The 18,206-nt window shown below is 42.0% G+C and overlaps 1 protein-coding gene across 5 annotated transcripts in view; it reads right to left on the bottom strand.

Annotated features, from left to right (window-relative positions):
* PECAM1 (platelet and endothelial cell adhesion molecule 1) overlaps window positions 1-18,206 on the bottom strand; it is a 121,344-nt gene that overhangs the window by 32,626 nt on the left and 70,512 nt on the right. For 4 of the 5 annotated variants that reach the window (XM_063960791.1, XM_063960788.1, XM_063960792.1 and 1 more), the window contains 5 exons: window positions 11,988-12,281; window positions 8,415-8,714; window positions 5,821-6,084; window positions 3,911-4,195; window positions 3,221-3,511 (listed from right to left, as the gene is read on the bottom strand). In XM_063960791.1, coding sequence (XP_063816861.1) covers window positions 3,221-3,511; window positions 3,911-4,195; window positions 5,821-6,084; window positions 8,415-8,714; window positions 11,988-12,281 — 1,434 coding nt within the window. Of the gene's footprint in view, window positions 1-3,220; window positions 3,512-3,910; window positions 4,196-5,820; window positions 6,085-6,176; window positions 6,309-8,414; window positions 8,715-11,987; window positions 12,282-18,206 lie in introns of those variants that run through there. The other variant, XM_063960793.1, reaches the window with a different exon arrangement.

The following is an 18,206-nucleotide window of genomic DNA, read 5'->3' as shown; positions in this document are numbered from 1 at the left end:
ATTAAAAACATGCAAGCTATTAATAGAAAGCATCCACTAAGCATTTTACACATCTCAGACTGAGCTCTTAAATCAAGCCCTACTTTAATTGTTATCACAAATTTTCCTTAAAAATCTACTGGTCCTCATTTACACCCTCCCCCTTACACAGCTTATGATAACTATTGCTTACACTGTGATATGGAAACTACACTTTGTTATAAATCTACTTATAATGTCCTAGCACCATAGGGCCTGACTCTGAATCAAACTGCGGCATCCTATTTACTTTTTATGCTAACGCCAGAGTATAGGGAGAATCTGTAGGACTGCACGTGGAAGCCTATCTCGCCCACTGTTTTTATGTCCGCAGCCGCAGCTATCATCATTAATGCCTGGAATTGCCAGGTGTAAAAGATCCATACGATCATGCATGGAAGACAGCTTAGACACTCCCACAAGATAGGGCAGCTCCGTGCGAACGCATGATCATTGCCCAGTTAACGCCTGGAAACACACATTGGGGGTCATTCTGAGTTGTTCGCTCGTTGACGATTTTCGCTATACTGCGATTAGTCGCTTACTGCGCATGCGCAAGGTTCGCAGAGCGCATGCGCTTAGTTATTTTACACAAAAGTTAGGTATTTTACTCACGGCATAACAAAGCTTTTTCATCGCTGTGGTGTTCGTAGTGTGATTGACAGGAAGTGGGTGTTTCTGGGCGGAAACTGGCCGTTTTATGGGAGTTTGCGGAAAAACGCAGGCGTTCGGGTTCCAAAACGCGGGAGTGTCTGGAGAAACGGGGGAGTGGCTGGGCGAACGCTGGGTGTGTTTGTGACGTCAAACCAGGAACGAAAAGGACTGAGCTGGTCGCAATGGCTGAGTAAGTCTGGAGCTACTCAGAAACTGCGGGGTAATCGTTATGAGAAAATTAGCGAAGCTTTCGTTCGCAATTCTGCTATGCTAAGATACACTCCCAGTAGGCGGCGGCCTAGCATGTGCAATGCTGCTAAAAGCAGCTAGCGAGCGAACAACTCGGAATCACCCCCCTTGTGCAGAAAGTGTAGTCCTTCTATAGACAGAACAATGCATTCGCACTATCGCTCTCACTAAGTGAGCATGTACAAGATCTGGCGCAAGTTCAATTCCCGATTTTCTTTCTCTGTCACATGTGCAGTATGCTAAAATCTACAAGATCCGTCTGCGATTGCATCTGGTCCATAATGTACAGATGTGTATGTGCATCATGCATGATGTGTATGTGCATCATGCAAAGAAAGAGCCTCAGGAAACTTGGGGAGAAGGGTCCAACGGGTCTCACCCAACCTGCCACAAAACATGACAGTCTCACAAAAAAAACCCCACAATAAGGTGAAGTAAAAAGTGCAAAAAAGTGCAGAAAGTGCAATAAATAAATACACAGGGTCAAGCCTTCTGGCTGGGGAAATAAAAAAATATCCAAAAGGCTTCACTGAGGGTGAAAATGTTATCTTTGGGTCCCCCTTTACCAAAGCTAGGAGGGGACCCTTTGAATCCCCGACCCCTGGAGCCAAAAGGCTCCTTTGTGGTAGAGGTTTCAGGCCTCCCTCTGCTGGAAGGCTCGGAGTATCCCTTTCTCTCCAGATTTGAATGAATCTTCCTCCTGGGGTACAGATTCTTTGGCTCTCCCCAAAAGGAGAGAACCTCAGGAAACTTGGGAAGAGGGCAGCCCATACGGGTCCTGCCCAGACTCTTACAAACATGAAGATCGTTATTGAGGCTATTATCCATCAGCCACCAAAGAAGAACTTGAGTGGAACCATACATTTGCACTGTATCAGAGATCAAGAGCATCTTCCATATCTTCACTTCTCAATTTAACCGTGGGAGGGCAGGGGAGGGTGATTTCACTGCTCAGCTTCCTGGGAAGTGAAGATAACTGCGTAAACTCTGCATTAGACTGGACCAAGGGGCTCTCCACAGGCCAGTGTAGCTACTGGTTTTCTGCGTCACATTCCACTCAAAAGGAATACACCATAGACTGGGCCCTAGGTAATATGACATGACACTTGGGCAGACAAAAGCATTTGTAGGAGCCAAAAATAAAGAGTGCCCAAATGCGTGTCTTGAACCTTTAAACCATGTATGTGCCAGATTACCACACAGAATAAAAGAGAAATTGGGATAGAAAGATTAACCAAGGGGGTAATTCCAAGTTGATCGCAGCAGGAATTCTGTTAGCAACTAGGAAAAACCATGTGCACTGCAGGGGAGGCAGATATAACATGTGCAGAGAGAGTTAGATTTGGGTGGGTTATTTTATTTCTGTGCAGGGTAATACTGGCTGCTTTATTTTTACACTGCAAATTAGATTGCAGATTGAACACACCACACCCAAATCTAACTCTCTCTGCACTTGTTATATCTGCCTCCCCTGCAGTGCATATGGGCCCTCATTCCGAGTTGTTCGCTCGGTATTTTTCATCGCATCGCAGTGAAAATCCGCTTAGTACGCATGCGCAAAGTTCGCACTGCGACTGCGCCAAGTAACTTTACTATGAAGAAAGTATTTTTACTCACGGCTTTTTCTTCGCTCCGGCGATCGTAATGTGATTGACAGGAAATGGGTGTTACTGGGCGGAAACACGGCGTTTCAGGGGCGTGTGGCTGAAAACGCTACCGTTTCCGGAAAAAACGCAGGAGTGGCCGGGGAAACGGTGGGAGTGCCTGGGCGAACGCTGGGTGTGTTTGTGACGTCAACCAGGAACGACAAGCACTGAAATGATCGCACAGGCAGAGTAAGTCTGGAGCTACTCTGAAACTGCTAAGTAGTTAGTAATCGCAATATTGCGCATACATCGGTCGCAATTTTAAGAAGCTAAGATTCACTCCCAGTAGGCGGCGGCTTAGCGTGTGTAACTCTGCTAAATTCGCCTTGCGACCGATCAACTCGGAATGAGGGCCATGGTTTTGCCCAGTTGCTAACAGAATTTCTGCTGCGATCAACTCAGAATTACCCCCCAAGATTGTTGGTTATCTATCAATTAATGTTGTTTTAGAAAATAAAAAGAGAACCTAAGTTTCTCCATGAATTAAAAACATTTAAAGATTGCTGAACTTTTTCATAAAAATCTTGCCTTTTCTACATTAATAAACTTAATATATAGTTATAGTATTTCACTATGTGTGATTACCTGCCCTTATCTTGCCATGTTGAGTGTATTCAAATTATTTAATTTGTAAGTCATATAAAAAAACTTACTAATTACAGTGATATTTACAGTGTTGCTGTACTCCTTTGACTTTTCATTTCTGTTGGCTGCATGACATCGGTACTGTCCTGAATCATTTGGCTTCGTCACGTTCACGAGAAACTTAGCTTCCATGTTGTTGTCCACCATCTTTGTCTCAAGTAGTTTATTTCCCAGATATAAGGAATATTTTATAGGAGGAGTCCCATACTGTGATTGGCAGGCCAGTTCTAAGGTATCTCCTGGTACCACCATGCTGTTGCCTTTGATAATATGTTTCAGATTGGGCTTGGTTACTGGAGCTGAGAGAATAGCAAACAATATAGAGTTGGAAACGTGCTAAAAAAATATCACAGAGAATAGAAAAACCTAGGATGGACTTAATGGAGTCTAAAATTGTATGAGATGTTGTTACTCATTACACCTTTTTGAGTTTCCTTATAAAGTTTAAGACTGTTTGCACTGTTTAAAGTGGTCCCAAAAAAAAAGTAATTGAAACCCCCACCCCAAAAAAAAATAAAAATGTTTTTGGCAGTAATTAAATCTAAAAAATTTCTAACATGAAAATGTTTTAAAATGTGTTTTATATTTAATAACCGTGAATCTTGCATATTTTTTATAAAACTATAAATAATGCTAAGTCTCTTATCAACATTATTTCATTTGGGATATCTGTTGGATACACAAGCCCTAGTACTCACCATAAACCTGGATCAACACGGGATCACTAGTTTTAGTGATGTTGGATATTGTGAGTTCACAGAAGTAGGATCCACTGTTTTTTTCTTCTGCTGTTAATTGTAACTTTTCTCCTTTTTTTACATATGTTTTTACTCCTTTGTGTACTATGAAATAAGACTCCTCTTTGTTTGAGACTTCTGGTGATAAGTCAGAAACGGAACATTCCAAAGATAATTGGTCGCGTTCTTCGATGTACATGTTCTTGCTGTATGTATTTAGTATTAGACTTGGTCTTGGAAATAGTTCTGTAAATAATTGGAATTACCGCTTTCATTTACATTGAAAGAGAATGACGGGGAGAAATGAATGTACATTTTAGCACTTATTTAATTGAATTTTAAGTGTTGTCGGAGATAGGTTTTACATATCAATAAATCTACTACAAAGAATCTCAAACTGTAGTAAAGGACATTAGATTAAAAGGTAGCCTTACATATTCTTATATTATATTGGTGTCCAACATACAGTATGTACTGTAATCTTACAGATTTATTCACTAATATGCACAGATAGCAAAGATTTTCTATCACTGAAAAAAAAACCAACCAATTATCAATGCAATTTACTAAGAAAAGTAACAAACACATCTCATTGCAATACTGGTTGGTAGTGGTTTCCTGAGATGGTAATAGCAATAAGAGGATTGTACACATACCTCCTCCATCCTTCTTAGGCTTTTCATCAGAGAAAGCTGAAGTGTCCCGGTGGTAACTTTAGTGTATAGGACTAATCTCCCTTTAATAAATAAAAGACTAATGGATCTATTTAACAAATTCCTCATACTTTGCAAGAAAATGACTGGCAGTTTTCACTGTTTTTCACATCCGTTTTCAGCTATATTCGTCATTTTCATCCTGCTGGGACAGACTTTTGTGGCCAGTGATGCACTATTTAACCAGTCTTTCGCAAATATAAATACTGGTATTTTAATTAAGTATTGAAGTCCTGATATCTATAATTTATGCTTTAAGGATTTGTTTTTATGGCCACTGACAGGGATTGGTTTTCCACCAATCCCTGTCAAAGCGAAAATTTGTATTATGCCCACAGGGATCTGTTTAACCACTTGCGTGGCATGGTTGCATCAGATGCAACCACACCAGGCTGGGTTTCCCTGACATGGTCGCATCTGATATGACCTGTCAGAAAGCTCACTGAATTTGGTGATAGAATCGATTTGTCACTTGATTTTGACTTTAGTAAATCTGTTCAATCAAAATCGAATGGAAATAGAATGCCAAAATCCCTTCTAAATCAGAATTGAATGATCGTAAATTTTGCCCATGGTGTACAAAAAATTTGGGAAAATTTGGTTGGACAAATATTGTACAACATACCATTTTCGCTGTTTTTAGGGCGAATTTGGATCTGCACTATTCAATTTTAGTGCTGCTTTATCGACTTGTCGAAAATGCCGGCACTGGCTAAAAACACGTGGATCTGCGAAATCACAGCCGATCCACGTTTTGTCAAATTAACAGGGGTTTTCCGCTGGTTTTTAAGGTCCGTTTTCACCCATGCCGATTCGACAAAAAAAAAAGGTGAAACGGTGTGGCGAAATGTATTTAAAAACGGGCAAAAATGCCCGCAGTTGACTAGGGTGGGTCAAGTAAGTTCTGTTTTTTTTCGAGTAACCAAAAAAAATGCCACTAATTGCATACCCCCCTTTGGCAGCCTAGGCTTAGGCTAAAAGTAGTTAATGTCAATTATAATAAGTGAAATTACAGTTTTTTGTTTAGTGCTTTTCCACATTTCGGTGTTATTGCTAACAGTTGGTCCTGACACTGTTTCTTGGTAATTAAAATCCTGGATACTACATAAAAAGGATCAATGCAGTTCTTTCAATATGGAAGAAAAATACGTGCTATACCTGTTATGATTATCAGGACAGTACTGGATTTTGAAACTCTTCTTCCCTCAGCTTTACATGTGTAGTTACCCATGTCATTTACTGTAGCAAATTGATTATAGGATAATTTGTCAGTTTTGGAGATATGCACAATGTGGTTGCCCTTCTGCAGTGTGAGGGTCACCTCCCCCGGACGCCTTTGAATGGAACATTCCACCAACATGTCCTTTCCTTCCGTAAAGTTATTGGATGGAAAGACTTCGATTTTTGGAGTGGTAAATGGAGCTGTAGGATAAAGCAATTCCAGTCTGCATTAGAAATACAAAAACCAAGCACAACAAACAAAACACTAACAGTAGAGTTTGTACAATACATACATGTGGGCAGGTAGAAGTGTATACTAAACCCAAATGTGGGGTCACTTGAAAATCTTTGGTCATCCTGCAAGATCATTATCTGTCCACACTTATGAGATAGAGATGCACAGGAAATTCATGCATATAGTCAGAGAGGGATGGTTATGCAACTATAGGAATAGACAGATAGACATACAGTATATATATATAATACATTTGTGATGATAGATAAATCTGTATATATAATCTGTACAGATGGGCAGATGGTTATTGTGCCTGAACCCATGCAAATGAGAAAATAGAGATGTACAGTGCCTTGCTAAAGTATTCACCCCCTTGCCTTTTTACCTATTTTATTACAACCTGTAATTTTTTTTTTTTTTAATCTGAATTTTATGTGATGGCTATGCACAAAATAGTCTAAGTTGGTGAAGTGAAATGAGAAAAATGTATCTAAAAAATAATTTTTATAAATAAAAATTTGAAAATTGGCATTTGCATATGTATTTACCCCCTTTGCTATGAAGCCCCTCAAAAGTTCTGGTGCAACTAATTACCTTCAGAAGTCACATAATTAGTGAAATGAAGTCCACCTGTGTGCAATCTAAGTGTCATATGATCTGTCAGTATAAACACACCTTTTCTGAAAGGCCCCAAAGGCTGCAACACCACTAAGCAAGAGGCATCACACCATGAAGACCAAGGAGCTCTCCAAACAAGTCAGGAACAAAGTTTTGAGAAGTACAAGTCAGGGTTGGGTTATAAAAAAATATCCAAATCTTTGATGATCCCCGGAGTACCATAAAATCCATCATCTTTAAATGGAAAGAACATGGTACCACAACAAACCTGCCAGGAGAGGGCCGGCCACCGAAACTCACAGACTGGGCAAGGACGGGCATTAATCAGAGAGGCAGCACAGAGACCAAAGGTAACACTGAAGTAGCTGCAGAGTTCCACAGCAGAGACTGTTGTATCTGCGCATGTGACCACAATAAGCCGTACACTCCATATTGCTGGGCTTTATGGAAGAGTGTTAAAAATAAGAAGGCACATTTTAAGTTTGCCAAGAGCCATGTGGACGACTCCCCAAATGTATAGAGGAAGGTGCTCTGGTCAGATGAGACTAAAATTGAACTTTTCGGCCACCAAGGAAAATGCTATGTCTGGCGCAAATCCAACACATCCCATCACCCCAGCATCATGCTGTGGGGATGTTTTTCAGCAGCAGGGACTGGGAAACTGTTTTGAGTCGATGAAAAGATGGATGGTGCTAAATACAGGGATATTCTTGAGCAAAACTGTCTGCTTGTGATTTGAGACTGGGACGGAGGTTCACCTTCCAGCAGGACAATGACCCGAAGCAACACTCGGGTGGTTTAAGGGGAAACATTTAAATGTGTTGGAAAAAAAAAATCTGTGGTCAGACTTGAAGATTGCTGTTTACAAGCAGAAACCATCCAACATGAAGGAGCTGGAGCAGTTTTGCCTTGAGGAATGGGCAAAAATCCCAGTGGCAAGATGTGGCAAGCTCATAGAGACTTATCCTAAGCGACTTCCATCTCTAATTGCCGTAAAAGATGGCTCTATAAAGTACTGACTTTAGAGGGGAGAATAGTCATGCACGCTAAAGTATTCTCTTATTTTGTCCTATTTGTTGTTTGCTTCACAATAAAAAAATAATTTAAAAAAATCTTCAAAGTTGTAGCCATGTTCTGTCAATGAAATGATGCAAACCTTCAAATAATCCATTTTAATTCCAGGTTGTATGGCAACAAAGCATGAAAAATACAAAGGGGGTGAATACTTTAGCAAGGAACTGTATTTTGAACATATAGGTGTGGACAGACAGAGATGTCTAGTTAATTTGTATGTATGGACAATAGACTAGTCTGTGAACAGATACGAATAGGTAACTACAAATGCTTAGTGAATACAAGTATGTGAGCATGTAGTGAACAATGAAGGCAAGTATAAATATTTTGTGAACCTATATAGTATGATCAAATATAGCTATATGGTGACCTTAGATGTGTGGACAGATGCTCAGCAAACCTAGGTGTGCAGGTAGACCGGTACATGGTGACCCATATGTATGATCATATATTAAACCCATTTGTGGGCAGATAAATATGTATTGAGATCCTGTAGGTGTAAGCTGATAGCAGAATCTTTCTTAAGGCTATTATTGGCCTTTGACCCAACTATCCTCAGCTATACTATAAGGATGCTTGAGGGCAGGGAGTGACCCATACGTACCCAACACTGTCACAGTCTGTTGTTTACTACGTGGTGATTCCTCGTCTATGCCTACCAGATTCACACCACATTCAAAATTCAAAATATTCTCCCCTGCCTTTATTTCAAATGTGACGTTAGCAAACTTCTTGTCACTGGATACTTTGGTCTTCTGGTCTTTCTTTTTTTTCTCATCCTGGTTAGTCTTGTAGAAACTGAATAACATGGGTGGCTCCTCTTCTAAAGCCTCACATGTGACTGCTACTTCTTCTCCTTCACTTGTCTCATTCTTGGAAACAGTAATTGATGGTGCAGATAGCTCTAAGTAGGCAAAGCAGAATAGTTGTCAATTATTTATAAATGACTTTTGGGGGGTATTCAATTGTTTGAAAAGTCAGTTGAGTGTCTGTTTCTTCCTATCTAATAGACAGGGAAAAAAAGACACCCAACTGACTTTTTAAACATTTGAATTCCCCCCATGGTCTGGTTATATTGCTGTAAAACCATGAGGGTTCTAATGTAAACATAAACAGTGTCTAGATAGGCAGTCAATAGGTCAACACTGTACGACTTGTATTAGGTCAACATGGTCAAAAGGTTGACACAAATATGGTCAACACAAGTTTTTTCCAACTTTTGCTTGATTTACTATCCAGATGGATTACGATTGGGAATAGTAACCTGTGGCAAGCTCAGCAGTAGCAGAGCGAGACACCTTTCCTGAAGACAGTAATGTCTGTGTGACTCGCTGTTACATACACATGCATGTGAGTTTTCTGTATGCTTTCCATTTGTTGAGCAGGACCTACAGTGCTTTTTTGAAGCACTTGTGACTCAGGGCCTAATTCAGATCTGATCGCAGCAGCAAATTTGTTAGCAGTTGGGCAAAACCATGTGCACTGCTGGTGGGGCAGATTATGATATAACATGTGCAGAGAGTGCTAGATTTGGATGGGGTGTGTTCAATCTGAAATCTAAATTGCAGTGTAAAAATAAAGCAGCCAGTATTTACCCTGCACAGAAACAATATTACCCACCCAAATCTATCTCTCTGCAAATGTTATATCTGCCCCCCCTGCAGTGCACATGGTTTTGCCCAACTGTTAACAAATTTGCTACGGCGATCAGATCTGAATTACCCCCCTCAGTCAGCAGGAGCAGATGTGAATGAAAAGTACTGTGCTAATAGCCTTGGAAACAAGTTGAAAACATAAAAAAAACATACATACATTTTTGATGCACTGGATAGATATCCACTGATAAAGTACCTATCTCTTCCATCCTTCTCTTGATGTATGAACTTTGTTGCATACAGCGGCACATGTGTGGAATGTAAAAGCCTAGGATTTGCGGGAACTAACCCGATTACGGTGAGTTGGTTTTGCCCAAAGGCGTCACTATGGGGCTGCGGCTCCTGTCTCTGAGAATTGGCTGGCAGTGCAGCAAAACTCTCCAGGGGCAGCACAGCATCTCTGGGAATGCTGGGCATGTGATGAAACGTGATGAAATGAGTGCTGAAATGGGTAGTTTGGGGGGTGCAAGGTCATGCCCCTCTTTGGGCACACGTGGGGGCCTCTATTTTGCCCACCGGGTGTCACCACACCCGGCGATGCCTCTGGTTTTGCCTTAAAAAAATTGCTGCTTTAAATCTAGCAACTATATTGCTGAAACCATGTCAGTGCCCTTTTTGCAATTTTATAATTATTGTTATTATATATATATCTTTAATAAGGACACTCCCTTATAAGTCATAATTTCAATTGTCAGCACTATCAGACTTGGGGAGATGTATTATCTTGTGGTGTGGGCATTAGTGGTGTCTGCGCATGTTATGTGCGTCAGATACAGCTTTCCCATATGTGTGATGGCTGCGGTATGTGTTCAATGCTGGGGTTATATGCGCTCCGTCATTATCGGTACTGCTATCTATAAGACAGTACACCAATGTGTTGGCAGATGTATGAACGGGTCAGAAAGAACACAGAATCTGCTGCAATAAGCCTAATGCAGGTACTTTTGTAGCTAAACTCGTTCACATACATATGGTTCAGTAGTGGATCTTGCTACAGGCACGCAGGATTTTTGCCCGGAGGGTGCCGCCGCCGTCTGGTGGGTGCCGCTGCTGTGGCAAGATCCGCTACTGGTGACCCCCGGTGCTCGGTAGATGCGGTGCGCGATGAAGTCATCGTGCACCGCACTGCATTGTGGGAGTGGCACATAGACACTAGGGGTCATAATTGACCTCTAGTGTCTATGTGGTGCTATGGGAGAGACGTCATGACATCTCTCCCATAGACCAGAGGAGCGGTGCTGGCGGCCGAAGATGGAGGGCAGCAGTGGTCGGGAAGCAGGAACGGGGATTGTAGGTATTAATTTATTTGTATTTATTTTTTTATTTTTTAAGCGGTGCAACTAGGGGGCACAACTCTACAGGGGGCACAGTACTGGGGGCACGGCGCAACTAGGAGGCACAACTCTACAAGGGGCATAACTGACCATGCCCCTTCTCCATGAAGCCACGCCCCTATTTTTTTGCTCGGGCGTCACAAAGTCTAGATCCGGCCCTGGTATGGTTGAGTCCCAAAATATTGCTTATTGTTTTTCACACACTATAAAGTAATATTTTGCCAGTAGTTCTTGTGGGATCTGCCATGTGGTCGAAGCCACTGATTGGACTGTACCTAAAATGCTATTGTTTTATGTTTTCATGGTTACCTAATGTGTTTGAACCCTTAGCCACAAATACTATAAACACAAGCAGGACTGAAGGACAATCATACTGACAGTGCTAGAAAAAGATCATAGGCCAGACACACTGACAGTAATTATCCCCTTTCCCCTGTGGATTAGGCATCTACAGGCTACCCTCCCCCCAAAGCTTTACACTGGGTATCAAGTGATGACGTAGAGCACACAGCTGTTCTGTTCTGCTGCTTCCTGGACAAGTCCCACACCTCCCAGGGAAGCTATACCATTATTTTCAGAATCTGGGGGAAGCTCCCCAATATCAAGTTGCTCTCCTATATGCCAGAAAGAGTAGTCAAACCTCATGGAGGCTGACCACGGTAAATGTGGCATTGTATAACAGGAGATGGGCTATAATTAAGCCATGCAACTGTAACGACCCTAGCACCACTAGCTTCTGCTGTGCCACGCCCCAACTCGCCGACCTGGCTGTCTATGGACGGGCAGACCAGAAGGCACCAAGTATGGGAGGGGTGACCTGAACCACACGACACTCCCCTATGGGTGCCCCTGTATAGCATTAAAATATCTACACAAAGAACACAATTTCTGTTTCAGAAATATCTTTACAAATAAATTAATTTTATTTGTTATAAATATCTTTAATTTTTTTCTGAGTAATTACAGTATCTGCAAACAGTACAACATTGTTATTTAAAGTGTTTACTTACCTACACACTACAATATTTAGACTAATAATTCATTAGGAATAAGTCACATTACTGAGGTAGGTATTATATCCTCGCTCAGTAATAACTTTAGTTCTTAGTGCTATTGGACCAGTCAACAAAATGGCTGGCTATACCAGCACATAGATCTAGAGAGTGTTATCTTTCAACGTGTACTTACTGGTGACCTTGACTATTAATTCATCGCTCTTTTTATCCTTTCCTTCCGCAGACACTTTACAATAATAGTGGCCGGTATGGGACACTCTGGATTTTTGAATAGTGTATATCTCCTGCTCCTTCTGGGTGGTGACATGGTGAATCACACGGTCGCCTTTATGAAAAGATATTGTGCTATTCAGCACAAAGTGTGTGGTCCAGCCAAAACTCACAAGGCACTTCAACTGTAGCTTCTCTCCATTGGTCAGTTTGGTGGATGGGATGGCAGACAGCACTATATTGTTGATTGTGAAGTCTTCATAAAAACATAAAGACAGGGTACACTAAGTTTATTATCAAAGTAACAATGTTGTTAATAACACAACAAAGTTCCCCCTAAACCATTTAGGCCTCATTATTTTTTTTTATTAGCTAAACTCTAACAAAATCATACTTCAAGTAAGAGCAAAAAATAAAAGCAGATTTATAAAAGACATACAGTAGAGTAGTATTTACCTGCCAAAAACATGCGGATCTAGAACAGGGGTGTCAAACTCGCGGCCCGCATGCGGCCCCTACCACATCCTTTTGCAGCCCGTGGGCAGAGGTCCTTTTGTGGCCCGACCGTCTTGCTTGCAGCGAGGGCAGGAGAGGACAGCACGCGCCTCTCCTACTCCTCAGTCTGGTCTCCGGCGGCGGCGCAGGTATCTTAAATCAGGCGCCGATCCGTGAGCCAATCAGAGCTCGCAGACCGGCAGCCAATCAAGAGCTGTTGGTCCACGAACTGATTGGCTCACGAACCGATGCCTGATTTAAGAGACCCGTGCCATCGCTGGAGAATGGACTGAGGAGCAGGAGAGGTGCTCGCTGCGCTCTCCTGCCCTCACACACAGCCAGGCAGCAGCAGCGGTGAGCACATTGGGGGCATATGTTATCTAGTACTGTGGGGGCATATGCTATCTGGCACTGTGTGGAAATATGTTATCTGGCACTGTGGGAGCATATGTATATCTTTCACTGTGGGGGCATATGTATATCTGGCACTGTGGAGGCATATGTATATCTGGCACAGTGTGGGCATAAGTGTATCTGGCACTGTGGGGGCATATGTTATCTGGCACTGTGGAGGGCATTAATATATCTGCCACTGTGGGGGCATATGTGTATCTGGCACTGTGGGGGCAAATGTATCTCTGGCACTGTGGGGGGCATATGTGTATCTGGCACTGTGGGGGGCATATGTGTATCTGACACTGTGGGGGCATATGTGTATCTGGCACTGCACTACTGGGGGCATATGTGTACCTGGCACTATTGGTGGCATATGTGTATCTGGCACTGCACTACTGAGGGTATATTTGTATCTGGCCCCCATATATGTATAACACACACTTTTTTTTAGCGCACGCCGCACGCCCACACAGTGCCACTAAGAAAATTTTCCTACTTGCACCACTGCAGTAAAGTAAATGTTTTCTTCATGATACTTGACTTCTCCTTGATTATACTTTTTTGTTAGTTTTTCTAAAAAAAAAAAAACTTTGAAAATTGCATATAAGAGTCTTTCTTTTTCTTGCGGCCCACACAAGGCTTAGACCTCGATTATTCGGCCCAGTTGGGATTTTGAGTTTGACATGCCTGATCTAGAACAATGAACAGTAATCTTATACCTTAGTTGCTCAGATGACTAATGTTCATGCAGAGCCGAAAAGCCGTCAGGTGGCATCTATTTACACACGGCATTAGCATATTATCGCACTGCCACTGCGTACAAAGATGCAGCTGCTGTGTGATTTGCGTAAATCTGTGAATCAGGCCCATACATAACTGATAGTTGTGCTGCAACTCAATTAGAGCAATAAATGCAATGATGCATAAAGCATAAGGATGAAATGCAAAGCAATGCAAGAACATAAAATTACACAGAAGGTGGGGAGAGCCGGAGCTTATACCAGTGGTTCTCTAACTTGGTCATCCGGACTACAAACAATATACTATATGTTTTCCAGTTCTCCTCATAGAACCACAAGTGAAATAATAATCTCCTTCTGTGGATCTTTTAAAATGTGTCAGTGAGTAATGAATTGTGAACTGTTTAGGGTCCTGAGAACTGAGTTTGAGAACATCTGACTTATATTATATCACCAATATATTCAGTAGTGCTGTATCATATTGCATAGACCAATGTAATAATTCCAGAACACACACATTCATTTTTCATTCTTCAATACCACATTCTCCTTTTTTCCTCCCTAACTTGTCATACCCTAAGCTCTCCTACCGTAATTTGTCTTCTGTTTATTTTCTCCAATCATATTGTAATTTCACCTTTCAGCCAGGTTATAATTTTCTTTTATATGTCAGGTCCTCATTGTGTTACATTTTACTAACTTATTGTTATTGCGAATTATTATTAATATAGTTATTGTAATTGAAATTATGTTTTGTATAATCATCCATAGTTGTATTGTTTCATTTCAGATTTGGATTGTATTCATGATTTCATAGTGCTGTAAATCTATATGATTATTTTTTTGTTCAAATCATCTCTACACGTATTTCTTCTCCACTGACAAGCCATTAACTCTTTATGTACAATGGGGCAGATGTATTAAGCCTGGAGTAGGTATTAAGAAGTGATAAACCAGTGATAAGTGCAAGGTGATAACGTACCAACCAATCAGCTCCTAACTGTCATTTTTCAAATCTGTAATCATTGGCTGGTGCATTATAACCTTGCACTTATCACTTCTTTGTCCCTTCTCCAGGTTTAATACATCTGCCCCAGTATATCATATGCTTATCTCCTGTTTCAGTCACACCCCACTTATCTTAATAGGTCTTATCTACCATTTCCATCTCCCTACTTTATAATTGTCACCAAGTCCATTTCTTCCTGCCTATATGGATATTTTCATGTCTTTATTCTGTGCTGTGGTGTATTTTCTCTCCTGTTAAGTCACCAAACCTACTTTTCCAATTGAAGCAGACTTATTTGAGTTCTTCAATGTATTATTTTCCTTCTCTGCATTGTCTATATTACCTATTTATCTTCTTCTCCTTGTCTCATGACATGCAACCACCTTTTACACGTACAATTTCAGGACATTTTCTCCTTCTTTCCTCCTACCATGCTACATACTCAGAGCCGGCCCTAACCAATATGATGCCCTAGGCAAGATTTTGGCTGGTGCCCCCTAGCACCACCACTGGTTCCGCCTCTGACCTTGCACCTCTTTCCAAGCACCACCACCCCTCATCCATAGCAGTCCTTATTTTGGTCTTTGTACCCCTATATTTTAAATAGGAACCGTTCGCACATTTGGCGCACAGCCCAAAAAAGGGTGTGTTTTTGCTGGCAAAGGGCATGGCCACACAAAAGTAACCCCAATTCCAATTACACCACGCAGTACTGCAACTTTATTCACATTTGGTCATGTGATAGTGTCCATAATTCACATTACATCCCACAGTAGTATCACTTTACCTTATAAACGTTACTCCTCACAGTAAGCCCCTTACTCACATTACATCACACTGAATTGCTCCTTATTCACATTACACAACACCCTATTGATCTTTATTCACATTAGACGACACAGTAGTGCCCTTTCTTTTTTTGCAAATAGTTTTTATTGAAGTTTCGAAATGGGCAAAAAACAAGAAGTTGCAGAAACATTACTATATCATCTAGTACCATCAGAGAAACATCCTCTGGAGAAACTCAGTACCACGTAAAACAGAAAGACCCGTGAAGGGGGATATCTCTCCTCCACATATGCATCTCGTCTCCAGAGAAAGAAATATAAACAAGGCATAAAGGAGTATGGTCTAATACATTTCGTGGATTACAACTTCTTGAAGCAAAAGAGAAAGAGTAGAAGTAGGAGAGGAAAGAAGGGTAGCGGGAGGTAGGGAGAAAAAGAGAGGGATTAAGAGTAGTGTTACTCTCAATGTAGAGGAGTAAAAGGAAGGATAGCGTAGAGAGACAAGGTTTGGGAAGGGGGGGGGGGGGGGTTCTCCTCCTAACCTAAGGAGCATTAACCGTGATTTATATCATATAACTACTGGAGGCATGGCGGATGGGTTTCTCTTAAAGAGAGGATTTGTGATGTGTTGTGGCTTTGTATTCCAGCCATGGGCTCCAAGTAGCTATGAAGGAAGTGTTTCTCATTTCCAAAGATAGAATAAGGTCTTCCATTGCCATATAGTGATCTAAGCGGGCCGTCCATTCACTCATAGTGGGGGACACTGTTGATTTCCAGTGAACTGGGATCACTGCCTTAGAGGCACTCAAAATATGGCGAAGTAGTGATTTCTTGAGATGATGTCTAGGTATACGCGTGTGATTTAATAACCAAAAACCCGGGCAAAAGGGTAAGTCTTCCCCAAGGATAATGCTAGCTGTCTCCACCACCTTGCGCCAAAATGGTTGCAAAAGCGAGCATTCCCACCATATGTGTAGTGGGGTACCTAATGCGGTCCCGCATCTCCAGCACGTGTTGGGTACTCCAGGATAAATTTTCGCAAGGATATTTGGGCATCTATACCACCTTGTAAGTACCTTGTAGTGAGTTTCCAAGACTAGCACATTTGTAGTTAATGAGAAGGTATTTTTATAAACACCCTCCCAATCATCTGTGGTCACCAAACCCCCCAGGTCTAGCTCCCAGTCCCTGACAAATTTCGGTTGGGAAGAAAATCTGTGGTTCAAGATCCATTTGTAGAACGTGGAGAGAGTGTGTCTAGGGTATGTGTGGGAGAGGCACATCTGTTCAAATAGAGTCAGTGCTCGTATACCCTTTCCAGAAGAGCAAAAAGTCTGTAGATAATGTTTAATTTGGAGATATCTCCAGATTTCCTTATTGGGTAAATTCCATTTATTTTGCAGTTCGGGAAAAGGTATTATACCAGATGAGTCCAGCAGTTGATTAGTTCTCAGGATGCCCCTTTCCTGCCACAAATAAAACGACAGGGAGTGACACCCTGGGGGGAACTCTGGATTCCCAAACAACGGTGAGAGTGGGGAGGGGTGTGCTGAAAGATGCGGGAGGGAGCGTAAAAGGCGCCAGCACGAAAAGATGGGGCCAGCTAGTGGGTGCAATACCTGGGGGACCTTAGAAAGCCAGGGGGAGTTCTGGTTAAGAGAGGGAAGAGAGGCCAGTTCAATGTCTACCCATTGTTTCCTGTGGAGTTCTCTACTCCACTCCATGACCCTCGTAAGGAGTACTGCATGGTAGTAGGATAGAAAGTGGGGGAGCTGAAGGCCTCCTTGATGTTTTCGTCTAAAGAGGATCTCATGCTTAAATCGGGGTTTACGCCCCGCCCAAATGTAGTCTCTGATCTTTCGTTGTAGTAAGAGAAACCATGGTCGAGGGATAGTGACCGGCAGAGTTTGTAGTAGATAAAGAATTCTGGGCAAAATATTCATTTTGATTACCGCTATTCTCCCTATCCATGAGATTTTTTTCCCACCCCATTTGGAGAGGTCAGATTGAAGTTTTGATAGTAATGGGGGGAAATTTAATTGGTAAATCTGGGAAAGATCCCTGTGTAGGATTACTCCTAGATATTTTAATTGTGTTGGGTGCCATGCAAAGGGCGAGATAGATTGTAGTACTTGGAGGCTGGTCTGGTCTAGTGTTAAATTCATTGCTGTAGATTTTGACAAATTAATTTTAAAATTGGAGAGAGTTCCAAAACGCTTGAACTCTTTAAGAAGGTTGGGTATAGAGGTCAAAGGATTAGAAATCACTGCAAGGAGGTCATCTGCAAACAGGGCAAGCTTGTACTCCTTCGTCCCCACCTGCAGCCCTGTGATGTCAACATTCTGGCGGATGGCCCTCGCCAGGGCCTCCATGCAAAGCACAAAAATAAGTGGTGACAGAGGGCACCCCTGGCGAGTGCCATTCCGTATCTGGAACGGGTCTGATAGTTCACCATTGATACGAACGCGAGCAGCGGGGCCGGAGTACAGGGCCCTAACTCTCTGGAGGCCTACCCTGCCCATGCCCATGTGCTCCATCACCCCCAACAGGAAATCCCAGTCCACTCTGTCAAACGCTTTTTCTGCGTCTGTTGAGAGGAGGATGGAGGGGGATTTACAAGTTGATGCGTAATAAATTAAATCCAGCACCTTCGTGGTGTTGTCCCTGGCCTCGCGGCCCGGAACGAAACCCACCTGGTCCGAGTGTATTAGTTTTGGGAGTAAAAGTTTTAAGCGATTCGCCATTAATTTGGC

This window comes from Pseudophryne corroboree, chromosome 3 (assembly GCF_028390025.1).
Source record: "Pseudophryne corroboree isolate aPseCor3 chromosome 3, aPseCor3.hap2, whole genome shotgun sequence".
NCBI classification, from domain to species: Eukaryota; Metazoa; Chordata; class Amphibia; order Anura; family Myobatrachidae; genus Pseudophryne; species Pseudophryne corroboree.
This window is presented reverse-complemented; position numbering and strand designations above follow the sequence as displayed.